The 14,322-nt window shown below is 36.4% G+C and overlaps 1 protein-coding gene and 2 non-coding genes across 4 annotated transcripts; 1 reads left to right on the top strand and 2 right to left on the bottom strand.

Annotated features, from left to right (window-relative positions):
- Positions 1-292: 292 nt before the first annotated feature.
- On the bottom strand, positions 293-365 carry trnat-ugu (transfer RNA threonine (anticodon UGU)). The gene has a single exon. It is a non-coding gene; the product is annotated as a tRNA-Thr (tRNA).
- A 1,621-nt stretch (positions 366-1,986) lies between these two features.
- Positions 1,987-2,059, bottom strand: trnat-ugu (transfer RNA threonine (anticodon UGU)). The gene has a single exon. It is a non-coding gene; the product is annotated as a tRNA-Thr (tRNA).
- A 7,531-nt stretch (positions 2,060-9,590) lies between these two features.
- Positions 9,591-14,314, top strand: LOC127974350 (uncharacterized). 2 transcript variants are annotated; one of them, XM_052577549.1, is made up of 2 exons: positions 9,591-9,740; positions 11,514-14,314. In XM_052577549.1, exon 2 carries the CDS (start codon positions 11,521-11,523, stop codon positions 12,454-12,456), a length of 936 nt encoding a protein of 311 aa, XP_052433509.1. In that variant the 5' UTR covers positions 9,591-9,740; positions 11,514-11,520; the 3' UTR covers positions 12,457-14,314. The 2 variants fall into 2 exon arrangements, with proteins under 2 accessions (XP_052433509.1, XP_052433510.1); XM_052577550.1 differs by lacking the exon at positions 9,591-9,740 and adding an exon at positions 9,892-10,180.
- The last annotated feature ends 8 nt before the right edge of the window (positions 14,315-14,322 follow it).

Genomic DNA, 14,322 nt, shown 5'->3' on the forward strand with positions numbered 1-14,322 from the left:
GACGAGTGCTCTAAGCTATGGAGTCTCACCTGGTCTTGTGTTGTCCTTATTTCTACTGTATTTTTCGGACTATAAGTCGCACCTGAGTATAAGTCGCATCTGTCCAAAAATACGTCATGATGAGGAAAAAAACATATATAAGTATCACTGGACTATAAGTCTCATTCATTAAGAACCAAGAGAAAACATTACCGTCTACCGTTCATAACTGACTTGTTCAGTTATCTTCTGTTTTACCACTAGTCATCTATATCTGTAAACTTTTTTTGATTACTTCTCAAAAGTGTTTGGTAGGCCCCAGCGAGGATTGAACTCGCGACCCCTGGTTTACAAGACCAGTGCTCTAACCACTGAGCTATGGAGCCTCACCTGTTCAGAAACCATCCTCATTACCATATGAAAGTACATATGAAAAACCCTTCAAAGGGTGTGTCCAACATTTCCCTGTAGCTTAGATTGTTTGAAATTTGGAGGAATGACAAACATGTGATTCATGTGACACAAATGACATTCTTCTGTCTGCATAACTTCATTGTTTATCCAATAGTATGTTATAATCGTGCTATACAGATTATGAAAAAAATTACAACAGATGTGGCTTTTTTCCTGTATGCCTATGTTTTTTTATATTCATTTTCAAACTAATTGGATATTTAAGAAGTGAAAGTTTTAATTAATAATGTGCCTTTACCTTATATTAGATTTTACCTAATGTTTCCTAATAAGAGTAGATACGCAGATGTAAATCAATGCAATGATACAACATTTATCCCAAACATTGTTGCTTATATTCTGTAAAGTGCTTGAAATATCAGATCAGAAATTTGCAGCACTTGTTTACATTCACATGTAGGGTGAAGTTCTGCATATAGTCTGAAGACCTTGGTGTCTTTTGTAGTGTTGAACAATAATCAGATCTACAGGTGCAGCTCAAAAAAGTAGAATACTGTGTGAAAAAGTTAATATTTTTGTAACTGTATATTCTAGTATTCATTACATGTAACGTACAACATTTAAAAATGTTTTTTTTATTTTGATGATTAGAACTTACAGCTTATAAAAAAAGGGATTTGTAACAGAAAGGCTCAAGTTCTTTAAAATATGATAATTTATGCACTGAATACTTGGTCAGGGCTCTTTCAGCACAAACTCCAGCATCAGTGAGGTGGGCATGGAAGCGATCAGCCTGTGGCATTGCTAAAGCACTATTGAGCCTTCAGATCGTCTTTATTGTTGGATCGACTGTTTCTCATCTTTCTCTTGAAAATATCTCATAGATTCCAAATGGGGTTCAGCTCAGGCATGTTGGCTGGCCAATAAAACACAGTAATATCATGGTCAGCAAACCACTTGGAAGTCCCGATGGAAAAGTAAATCAGCATCTCCATAAAGCTTGTCTTGGCAATGGACCAACACCAGCAGACATCACAGCTCCCCAAATCATCGCTGACTTCAGAAACTTCACGCTGGACTTAAACCCGATTGGATTCTGTGCCTCTCCAGGCTTCCTCTAGACTCCAGACCTTGATTTCCAAATGAAATAAAAAATTTACTTTGATCTGAAAAGAGGAATTTGGACCACTGAGCAACAGTCCAGTTCTTTTTCTCCTTAGCTCAGGTAAGATTCTTCTGACATTGTTTTTGTTTCAGAAGTGGCTCGGTAGCCCTTTTCCTGAAGACATCTGAGCATATGATTCTTGATGCACTGACTCCAGCTTCAAACCACTCCCTGTGAATCTCTCCCAGTATTCTCAAGCTTGTGGTGATCCCTGTTGCTTGTGTGCCTTACCAAATTTTTTCCTTCCAGTCAACTTTGCATTTGAATATACTTTGATACAGCACTCTGTGAACAGCCATCCTGTTCAATAATGACCTTCTGCAACTTACCCGCTTTGTGATTGCCTTCTGGACTATGGACAATCACTTATGTCTGGTCTTTAAACACTTCTGATAGAAGGGTTAAAAAGTGTCTTATCAGTATTAATCAGGCCCCAGCGAGGATCGAACTCGCGACCCCTGGTTTACAAGACCAGTGCTCTAACCACTGAGCTATGGAGCCTCACCTGTTCTGCAAGTCTCCTGGTTACTATTTAAAAGGTACTGTGTTTCTCTTTGAGGGGTGTGTCTGTCTGTCTGTGTCTGTAGAGTTTCTTTTGTTTACACTATCAAACAATCACGATTGCTTGGTTTCAACCAGTATTGGTTTTTGTGTCTGAAGATTCACTACCTTCATAATTTTCAATTACATTTGACCTTGTTTAAAGATGACAAACAGGTGATTGCATGTGATGACTAGCAAAGCTTCTCAGGCCTACCATATATTATGTATTTTATATATACCCTATTATGTATTATCAAAAACCTGAAATTTGCAGTTCATAGAAACTATTCTATGAGTATCTACAGTTAAAACCCAAGGACCAGGTGTTGAATGAAGAACAGGAGTCAGAGATGTACTTGATTGAAGCAAAATATACTGAAGAAAATAGTTTGCAGTTTCATTAACAGAACAGTCTACAATACTTACAATGGAGTTCGTAGGATGCTTCCTTTACACATCAGAAACACCAGTAATTATACTCTAACAGAGGTCACTGATTACGTCAATACATAGGTGAAATGGATTCTGATTGGTCAGTTTACGGAAAAACAATTAAACTCTTAACAGATGTACATAAAGTTGGTAAAGCATCTCTCTGAAAGTTATTTAGATGACTAGTGATTAAAGGTCACATGCAACATACTTCTCCTAAGACGTATATCTGCCAACCGGACACCAGGGTCGTGCGGGTTCTCAGTTTTGGTCACCAGTATGAGAGTCATTTGTTATTCCTTATATGAATTTGATCTATCTCTGACATGCATCATTATTGTCCTTCTGCCTGGTCCGCACTGTATCACCAGTGTTTTCAATATCTTCTAATAAACAAAATAAGAAAGCTTGACCAAAGGTTTTTTGTGTGTGTGTAGCAAAGTTCCACAGAATAGACTGTTAGCGTGTCAGCCTTCAAATAATCATAACACAAAGTTCTGTCTATGGGACAGACCTTTAAGTCTGAAAACAAATGTTACAAACAGTAGATACATGGAGATCCTTTCTGAGGAACACTGTCCCTTTGTTGTTTTAATTGTATGGACAAATTAGTAAACCCCTTTACAGACACAAACAGAATTGACTGTTTGGGCTAACCCTAGCTGCGACAGAATTCATGAAGTGTCCATTATTCTACACATAGTTTTTTTTTTTTTTTTTTTGGTAAGTTTCAGTTTGGATTGTTTTTGTTTTTGTTTTTTTAAACAGTTACACTATTTATACCACAAAATGGTATAGAATAGTGCATGAGTACACAATTTAAAACACATATAATCTTACAGATAAGTGTTGTCATATTGCTTCATAGTGCCTGTCTCCTGTATGATTGTCTTTTCCATATTTTCAACTATTGTACTGTATTTAAAGTCATATTTGTCTTCAAATTCCTCCCAATTTTTAGATTCAGTCTTGCTTAAAATGTCTTTAAAGCTTCATTCAGACGAGGATCGAAATCACAACCCCTGGTTTACGAGACCAGTGCTCTAACCACTGAACTACCCTGCACCTAAAGCTACCCTTCACTAAACACAGAGACTGCGTCACATGTCTTTAAAGCTGAATTGCTCCATTCCCGATTCTCCTTCTAACATTTTTTGTTAGCAGCTGTTAACATACTGTCAGTCAGTCTTTTAAAAATCTAAAAAAAAAAAAAAAAACTTTCATTCCCCAGGACTGTCCAACAGTAAAGTTTAATAAATGATAGTTTGCAACTTATGGCTCTCAGGCCCTTACAGCCTTCATAGTGTTTCTGGCTCTCATAAGACTACTTCTACAAATGTAATATATACAAACCCGATTCCAAAAAAGTTGGGACACTGTATGAATTGTGATTTAAAAAAAGGAATGGAATAATTTACAAATCTCATAAACTTTTAAATATTATTATCAGTAGAGCCTCTCAGAGTGGCAGTGTCTCTCAGAAGTCAAGATGGGCAGAGGATCACCAATTCCCCCAATGTTGTGGCGAAAAATAGTGGAGCAATATCAGAAAGAGTTTCTCAGAGAAAAATTGCAAAGAGTTTGAAGTTATCATCATCTACAGTGCATAATATCATCCTAAGATTCAGAGAATCTCTGTGTGTAAGGGTCAAGGCCGGAAAACCATACTGGATGCCCGAGATCTTCGAGCCCTTAGAAAGCACTGCATCACATACAGGAATGCTACTGTAATGGAAATCACAACATGGGCTCAGGAATACTTACAGTAAACATTGTCGGTGAACACAATCCTCTGTGCCATTCGCCACTGCCGTCTAAAACTCTATAGGTCAAAAACGAAGCCATATCTAAACATGATCCAGAAGCGCAGGCGTTTTCAGACTGTTATAAAAAGAACAGGGGATGCCACACAGTGGTAAACATGACCTTATCCCAATTATTTTTAGATGCGTTGATACCATGAAATTTAAAATCAACTTATTTTTACCTTAAAATGATACATCTTCTCAGTTTAAACATTTGATATGTCATTTATGTTGTATTCTGATTAAAATATTGAAATTTTAAACTTCCACATCATTGCATTCTGTTTTTATTCACAATTTGTACAGCGTACAAAACTTTTTTGTAATGGGTTTGTATATAACTCAATCATAGTTTCAATACTCCCTACATACATTAATTAGGATTTCTTGGCCCAATTATTAAAGTATGCCTATTAAAGTATAAGATAGAGGTTCATATCTGTAACGTTTGATCAGGCTCCCGTCCACCAGAGGGAGCCTTCACCTGAATTCTGAACTCTGCCACTTCCTGTTCCTGCCACATCAGTTCCTGTCTTGTCATTTCCTGTCACCCTGTATTTAAGCCATGTGTTTGCTATGCCACATTGCGAAGTATTGCCAGTTCACTGCCTTACTAAGCGTTTTTCATGTCTCCTTTGCTGATTATTGTTATGACCATTGCTTTTGCCTTTTTGACTCACGTTTTTGGATTACTGTTTTGGATTTGTTTGCCATTGGACTGTTTCGCCTGTATTTTGACCAAAGCCTGTGACCTGACTACGAGTTGTGATTACCATTTGGATTTTTTCAGCAGACCATTTAATAAAGACCCGCTTATGGAATCTACACGGCCTAAATCCTCCTTACAATATACATGTAAGAAAAATAAAACAATAAAAATAAAATAATCTCTCTTTAAAATAAAATAATCTCAGAGAGCACCTGATAAAAAGCTCACTATCCAATCAGAGTAGATCACTATTAAGCCAGTCCCCATGAGAGGTTTGTGTCAAAAAACCAAACAAAAAACTGCGAAAGGTAAGCGAAATCTGTGGCAATGAATTCAGAATCCACGATTAGCGAAAACGAATCTTTGAAAAACATTAACAAAGAATGAAGCATATTTGAAGAGCCTGTTAAATTTGTGCGACTGAGTTCATTTTTTTCGTTTTCATTGTTTTTTTTCTTCTTTTGTAATGGCACATTTTTGATAGTTTCTGAAAAAGTTACATTCAGTTTTATAAAGTTTTGTTCATTATTATTGAAACAAATGTAATTCCATAATGGTGGAGCCCAGACATTTCCAGCGGTGATATTACTAAAGCTGAGAAGTGATACCTGGATGACCAACACACTGATACAAAAAAACCTTTCCAGTACAAGTTCACCACTTCCCCTGCCTTTTTGTCATCCTCTCGCATGTGGAACTTCCATTTCAGCATGTCAATCCATGAGTTGTTAAGAAGTTACAAACAGCAGTTCTGTGCAGGCCAGAAGCCCAACATTCACATTTTTGAGACTGTTGTCTACAAGCTGGAAGTGATGTATTTTATTGTGATTCATTCGCCTCGTTCTCTAAGTTTCCCCTGCTCGAGGATACCTAGGATGCAGTGTGTGGGTTCCATGAAAAAATCATTATCTGGCGTCCACAGGCAATGACTAAAACACACTGTTTCAGGCTGTCTCGTAACAGGAAAGCCATTCGGATACATGTAAAAGACAGAAGAGTATATGTGGGATAACATCGGAGTGGCATTCCATGTTCCACATGGAGAAATTGTCCAATTCAACAAAGAAATTCTGAATAAGAGTCTCAGGCTCTGTGAGGGAGCTCAGCCAAAACGTAACACTGAAGAGTTTGTTAAGTATGAGTTTGATGCTATCAGGCTTTAGAGAAAATATCCCAGAGTATCCATTACTTCCAGCCGGCACGTTTAGGTACTAAAAGTGACAAAATGACCAGAAATTTTTTGTAATCACATATGTAGAAGTATGAAAGGTATGTGGGGGGAAATATTTGTTTTTTCCCTGACTGTTTACTATTCAGAGAATGTAATTGTCCATGCTGCATTAATAAAGAAAAGATTGGTTTTACATTAATTATGGCTTTGCATTTGATAATAAGGTAAAGGCAGAATTTATGGTCCTTTATCAGTTTTACTTTGCTACAACTGAATCTGTTGACCTCACTCCCAAAAGCACAGGCATGGAGCACCTTGGGATGTTTCCAAAGCACAAAGAATCCAACAACACACTGCATTTGGATTTGATAACATTTGGGTAACCTTGAACCATGGCACATTTTGTAGACTGTTGGTATTGTGCTATTCTTTGGTATTACTCTATACAAATGTGTTATTCTATGTTATTTACTCAATACGGTATTATCTTACTTACAATAATATGCATAACTATGAAAGAAAGCAATATACTGATCAATATGCTGAGTTATTCCCAAATACTGGATGTCATGAAGAGGGTCAGATGTATAAAGGCCCTCCCATAGGGCAGTACTAGTGTTGAACAGGACTGGACATATAAAAGACCTCCCACGAGGTCCTGGTAATATTCCACTAAGTTGTATCTGTGAACTAAACTAACCTCTGAAATGCACCTGTAAACTAAAATAACCCTGTGAACTTTGGGTGATTTCCAAATGCTAATAGTAGTTAAACAGACAGAATGTCTCATGTGACCATAGCCAACCAACAGGGAGAGATTTTTTAATTGTTGATTTGGCCGAATTCCACCATTAAGAAAAATATAGTGATAAGGGGTGGCAAACTTGGCAGGCAATGCCAATTAAAAACCGGAACTACCAAATAAGGTATAGAGATAAAGGTATAAAACGAGTGTGCGGGCAGACAGAAGATTCAGATGCAGTGGCCGTCATCTCGGCTTTATTGCTGTGTTTAATATAGTCTTATTTACATTTCCCTCTAGAATTCCCTTTTTCTGAGTTTTATTTGTTGACTTTGAGGAGACCATTGCTTGCTCCACAACATTGGTTAATGAAGACTAGCGGTTATAATAGTGGGAATGTAGCATGATTTACTTTGCTTTCTTTATTTATGTTAAATGCTTTTATTTCTCTTTCAATTATATGTATTATGCTGAATAGTCTCTATTCTTTTACACTGCATTAAATTCAGTGTCACAGCCTTTTTAAAATGAGTATGTTTCCTTTTTTTTATTTAGAAAAGTAAATTTAGAGTGTGTAAATTGATTTAATGAGTGTATTTTTAATTTTCTTATCACTACTAGAAGTGACATATCTATGCATGTACATACTGACCGTATGACCGTAGGAGGCACATATTTTCATGTTAACTGTCATGATGTCTGGTGATCTAAGTGCTGAAGGTTTGTTAAAACTTTAATATTGTATATAAGTAATATTGTTCAGACTTCTGTGTGAAAGTTCACCTCATCTCAACTGTTTTGGGAAAAAGACCTATAATAGCAACTCCAGGAGTTTGCGTGTGTGTGTTTCTCTTCTATCTCCCATTCTCTCTATCTTTTGTTATAGGATCCAGACTGACGCCAGCGAGGTCGTTGCTGAAATCTCTGAGGAGAGGTCCAAATTTCCTTACAAGAAGATCAAACCTTTGGAAATGCTGACTCTTACATACCTGGCCAGGCCCGGCGCCACGAGGGGGCAAAAGGGGGCAATGCCCCCTCAGATCTGACTTGTGCCCCCTCTGTTTCATTTTTGTATCCATGGTTAAAAATAAATGGCCAACCTTTTGAGTTAAATAATCATTTAACCTTATCCCCATGGGATTTAGAATGTTCAGTGTTGTGACTCGTGACATTACTGCCAGATTCAAACGTCTTTCGCGTTGGTTGGCGCTGAGCCAGATACGGACGAGCTCAACGCTGTCATATATCACAACTATGCAGTGTTTTCAACCTCATAATGTTTATTTTAGATTTCAGACATTTAAATAGGCTACACATAAGCACTGGTAAAACAATAGGCAACATTTGGAGTCTGTGAAAGCAGCAAAAACAATATATTCAAATATAATTTGACGACGTGTGTTTTTCATATCAGATAAACACAGTGGAAGAATGCTAACTATAAAGTTTACTCTATTGTTATAAAGATTTTTAAACGACCAAACACACTCACTTACACATATTTGAGAATCGGAATATAAGATAGTTGATGACATGGTAAGAAAGTTTGTGAATATTTCGAATAAAAAAGGAAAAACGAAATGAAGGATAGCCTACATCTGTTATACAGTGTTATTATTGTGACTGCGGTGTTTCACGTGACAAATATGACGCGTTGCCATGGAAACATTAAGGGGGAACGTTCTAAAATAACTGTCGCCTTGAAAAATTTTACTCTCGGGAGTCAGTTAGAATATTTTAAACTTAAGTGTGAAAGGGTTATTTATTAATAATAAATGACGCTGGCTTATCTTTTGTTGACTGTGTGATTTCCTGATGTGGGTATTAAGGCACATATGGAAAATACAGTTGTTTAAATTTAAAGCAAGGGGTGGTTTTATCCAACCCCGCGCCATTCGGTGTCCGTCGAGCAAATATATGAACGTGTGCTATTATCAGCAATTCAAAAAAATAAAAAATAAAAAAAAAATCAGCAATTAAGTTTCAGCTAAAATGTGAATTATCATTAATATTCAAAAATGGACATAAGAAAGTATATGCAACGTATTTCAGACCACAAAAAGGACACTGAAAGTGTGATTGAGAGTACAGCTGATGAACATGACAGCCATCATTTGGCATTTTGATGGTGTAATAAAGTTAAGCCCCCTTAACAATTTCACATGCCCCCTCAGTCATTTCATCCTGCGGCCTGTACCTTGCTCATCTTGCCTTTAAGTCTGCATGAACTGAAGTCCCACCCTTATTTTACTGTGGGGATGCAAATCTATATACATTGTATATAACATTTGTCTGGTCAATTATCCTAGAGGCGTTTAATATGACTAAATAATGTAACATAAAATTTGTAACAAATTACATGTTGTGAGAAACATGTAGGCCGGTTGTCTAAATGGCCGTGTATTTTTTCACAGTAATGAGAGAGCAGTTGCTTTCTAGTCGTTTTCACCTAGGGAAGTTATTAAAGATGTTCACACAGTTCACAAGCATATGAAAGAGTTCCTAACGTCTAGGCACCGATTTGCTGAGGTGGAACATTATTGTCCAAACTGCCTATAGATATTTGGTTTTAAAAACTTTGAGCCACTTTATTTGGAAGATTTTGATCAGTTCGAGCTTTAGTGTCTGCTGTTGTCTGTTTCTGAAAAAAGAGGCGGGGAACGGGGTGGAAAAAAAAGAAGAGAGAAAAAAAAGAGAAAAAACCCCCTAGCTTTCGTTCAGTGTTTCTTCGGTGGCAGAAGTAGGCCTACAATCCGATAATAGCGTCTCTCTGGTAGCAGGTAACATATTTGTTTTTACGGGGGGGATTTAGTTTTATATTCACATATTAATAATGTATGTTATTTATTATTCATGCACGACTTTGAACGATCGTTTTATAATGTGAAAAGTTTGGTCGTCATTTTAAATATCAAGTAAACGGTATAAAATCGAAACTTAAAATGTTCTAAATCATTGTAAAACACACAGTCCCTCAAAAGTGTATTTAGGGTGAAAAATAATTCACGTAATGTTGACAATGACAGATGATGCCATATTTGTGCAACTGCTAATAATCTACTCGTTTGTTTTTATTGATTTTAATGAACTCGAATTGTTTGTCAAACATATAAATGAGGCATGAAGGCATCAAGGCACATTCGAATACAAAAACTGCTTCGATTCCTGTATTCGGGGGTATCTATTTCTGGTCGAAGTTTGAAGGCAGCATTTTCTAAAGGTAAACCGTTGCACATAGAAAAAAAAGTTTTATTTCCTCATTTTGAATGTACTGTACACGTGTACGTTTTTCTTCTAAATAACGTTCAAAAGCAGAGACTGTCAGACCATCTGACTAAACCTGCAAAGCTAAGTTTTTGATAGTGGATTATATTTTAGATTTTGCTGGAAAGCCAAATAAAACTATAGCCTACTAGTGAGCTGTTTAGTTAGAGCTGCTATCAGTACTTATAAAATGTATTCCATTGCATTTACAAATTACTTCATTAAAAAAGTATTCAGTAACTGATCCAAGTACCAAAATATAAAAGTAATGTAATCTTTTGGATTACCTCAAATCAAATTAAGTTGAAAAAAGCAATATCAAACTACTTTTATTTTATTATGACTTTAAAATTAAAATGATTAAAAAAGCATTGTGAAACTATTAAAAATAGTGTCTTATTTTCACCGTCTAGATATTACAGCCCGTATATATATTTAAATAAAAGGCTATGAAGACATCTAGTGAATATACAGTTTAGCAGTCATCCCCGTTTGAGGATAATAATTAAAGCTGCAGTAGGTAACTTTTGTAATAATATATTTTTTTACATATTTGTTAAACCTGTCATTATGTCCTGACAGCAGAATATGAGACAGATAATCTGTGAAAAAATCAAGCTCCTCTGGCTCCTCCCAGTGGTCCTATTGCCATTTGCAGAAATACATCGCTCCCGTTAAGAAACAACCAATCAGAGCTGCGGTCTGTAACTTTGTTTGTGTTCAAACTGTAGAAAAATGTATATAATAAGCGAGTACACCATGAATAATTTTCCAAACCGTGTTTTTAGCTTGTCCTGAATCACTAGGGTGCACCTATAATAAGTGTTTATATTCGGACTATTTTAAATTGCTTCGGGGGTACCGCGGCGGAGTAACCCAGTACCTTTGTGATTCTTCATAGACATAAACAGAGGGAAGTAGTTCCGGCTACGATGTTCTTCCGCAAGACGCAAGCAGTTCTGTTTATTAACCGCTAGAGCGTCAAAAGTTACCGACTGCAGCTTTAACAGAACCAGACGAATTAAATTTAGCGTTATGTCAAATACTCATTTGTTTAATCTTAAATGAAACAAATGTTATCCTGATGGTATTTCTACTTTTTACAAAATGTAACTGTTATCTGAATACTTAGTTTTTTTATGTAACTGTAACTAGTTTTGTATCCTGATTACGCAATGCCATTACATGTATCCTGTTACTCCCTAACCCTGGTGGTTTGCAAGAGGAAAATGCTGAGTGTCCTTGCAAAACAGATAATAAGCTAAACCTCATCCTTTTCTCTGTTTCAGAAAGAAAATGAAACGCAGAAATAACCGAAATGTTACAGAGACATACTTTGAGGGACAGCATCTGAGTCTGTCGGACCTAAAAGAAATGGAGTTACAGCATGGATACCTGTATAAGAACAATATCCCTGCTTATCCTGAATCTGTGGAGTTCTGTGTTCAGAAAGTGTCTCATGTCACTGGAGAAAGTGGTCTTAGGGCTATTTTTCTCGATTCAGGTTTCAGACAGCCACCGCACCTGGTAGATAATGATCAGCCCCATTTCCTCTGGTGGGATTTAGCAGTCACACCTGATGACATATACTCAGCTGAGGAGCGTTTCCTCACATCTTTATTCCCTCATCGAAGTTCTGCCCAAATTCGCAACCAGCCACCCGTCCTTGAGCACTTCACCAGCTCAAAGGCATTCCAGGAGAAATCTTCCTATGGAAACTTCCGCTTCATCTTTTCACTTAAAGAGCTACTCTGGCTCTATGGTGAGCAGTTCTGTGGTAACAAAAGTCCAGTTCTGCGTATGTATGAGACTGTGCTCTACCGACGAGAGATTCTCTATAATGTTGTAGTGCATCCTCGTGACATAGATCTTTATGACAGTTATCCTCGACTGCCCAATCAGGAGGACGGTGTGTGTGGGTACCATGATGGGGCTTTGTGGTGGCGCTGTCAAGCCCCCTCTGAAACCTACAAGCTGAAACTTAAGGTGAACAAGCTGAAGTGTAGCGTTAATGTGAGCCCCCACAAAGAAGAATACTACGTCTGGGATCATGTGTGTGTAGCTTTCCACATGGAACCGGGGTGGGTGTTGAACGTGGACCGGAACAGACTGTTAAAAAGGGTGAATGCGTGTGAAGTGTCTCAGCCGTGTCTTCTGAGACCTCCGGAGACTCCATTGAGTTTAAACGAGGCTGAGTGTGTACTAGCTGATCTTAAGGCCGAAATGGGCTAGGCTAAAACCACAAACCATATAGATATTAGCCTACATTCACAAGGAATAGCAAACAAAAATGATGCTATGCTTGCTAGATAGATCGTGTACACCACTTGCCTTGATTAAACAGCTTACATACAAAGCCTTACTTACAAAACAGCAAATTTTTCAGTGCCATATTTTTCAATCAGTGTTTAAACTGTTCAGATATATATAGATTTTTATATTTCATATATATTGTAAACTTTGCTACAACATTACAAGTAAACTCTTAGGGTGATAAACCTATGCAACAGTTATTCTAACTATCTGGTTGCAGCCTGCTGTTTTTGGATTGTTTGATTAATTATTAATGTGCCTTTGCACTGATCAGCATTATTAAAAGGATAGTTCACTAGGGCTGCACGATAAATCATAATGAAATTGTGCAATCGCGATTAGACAGAAGCTGTGATTGTCATGCGTAACTTTTAGTGAAGCACGGTTCTGTGATCAGCAGTAATTCTCCATCCGAAGGCCATAGGACACACAACTATGGCAGTATATGGTTTATCTGAGTTCTTCTTATTATAATTTTCATTATAATAAAGTATATCTTTAATGCAAGGCTAATCGACATAGCCTTTATCATGCCTTAGAAACTATGAAACATGTTACCTGCCTTATTCTGTGTAAGAAGTCACATCATCTCACAGAATGATTTATTTTAAATACTGGGCTGCCATTATAAAGTGAGTTTGGAGTAAAAATATGTTATTAAATGTAGTGTTTTCACGTGCTTGCAGATGGAGCAGCATTTACTACACAGAGCCATAGTTCACTGAGAAGGTACGCAAACAGCTGTCATTATCGAAACAATTTATTTGATTTCATAATCGTATAATTATATTCTCTGTTGAAATGAAAATTCTGTAATTAATTACTCATACTTACAATTTGTTCATCTTCGGAACACAAATTAAGGTATTTTAACTGACCCCTTTCTGACCCTGCAGAGACAGCAACGCAACTGAAATGTTCCCAGACCCAAAACAGAGTAAAAACATCAATAAAACAGTCCTTGTGACATCACTGGTTCAACCTTAATTTTATAATATTATGAACCATGACTTGGATTAGAGGAAATTGTTTAATAAAAAAATTTTTTGCACACAAATTACGGTTGAACCACTGACGTCACATTGACTGTTTTACCAATGTCCTTACTATGTTTCTGGACCTTGAGAACATTTCAGTTGTGTTGCTATCTCTGCGGGGTCAACAAGCTCTCGGATTTAATCAAAAATAATCAAAAATATCTTGATTTGTGTTCTGATGATGAATGAAGGTCTTGTGGGTTTGGAACAACAAGAGGGTGAATAATTAATAATACATTTTTGTATGAACTAGCATTAATTTTAGCATTAATGTAGATGCCCAGATAATTATATAAACTTTTAATAATATATATTTGTTTTACATATATGTACACATTGTATTTACAACCTCTACCATTTATTGAGTTATTTTGTACAAACAATTTTTTTTCTTTTTTTTCTTTTGTACTTCTAATTTTGTCCACCCTCTATGTTGGCTAGCTGGTTAAATCGCTTTAACACATTTTTTCTAAAACCTTGCTGATATTTTCTGTCATTATTATTACTTTGATTTTGAACTGTAATTGTTTTTCTTTTAGGTATCTTTTTTTGTTTATTATTATAATTTTTTTTAGAAATGTCATATTTTAGCCTAATATACTTCAATCTAATGTCTAATTGCACTAAAATGTATTTTCGCTGTTTGAATCTGGTCTAAATTAACATTGATCGTAAGTACATTGATGTTATGTAATATCAAGTTGGTCTTTTGCTAAACCAATAAATATGACTATACCACAGCAGTTGG

This window comes from Carassius gibelio, chromosome B16, assembly GCF_023724105.1.
Source record: "Carassius gibelio isolate Cgi1373 ecotype wild population from Czech Republic chromosome B16, carGib1.2-hapl.c, whole genome shotgun sequence".
In the NCBI taxonomy this organism is placed as follows: domain Eukaryota; kingdom Metazoa; phylum Chordata; class Actinopteri; order Cypriniformes; family Cyprinidae; genus Carassius; species Carassius gibelio.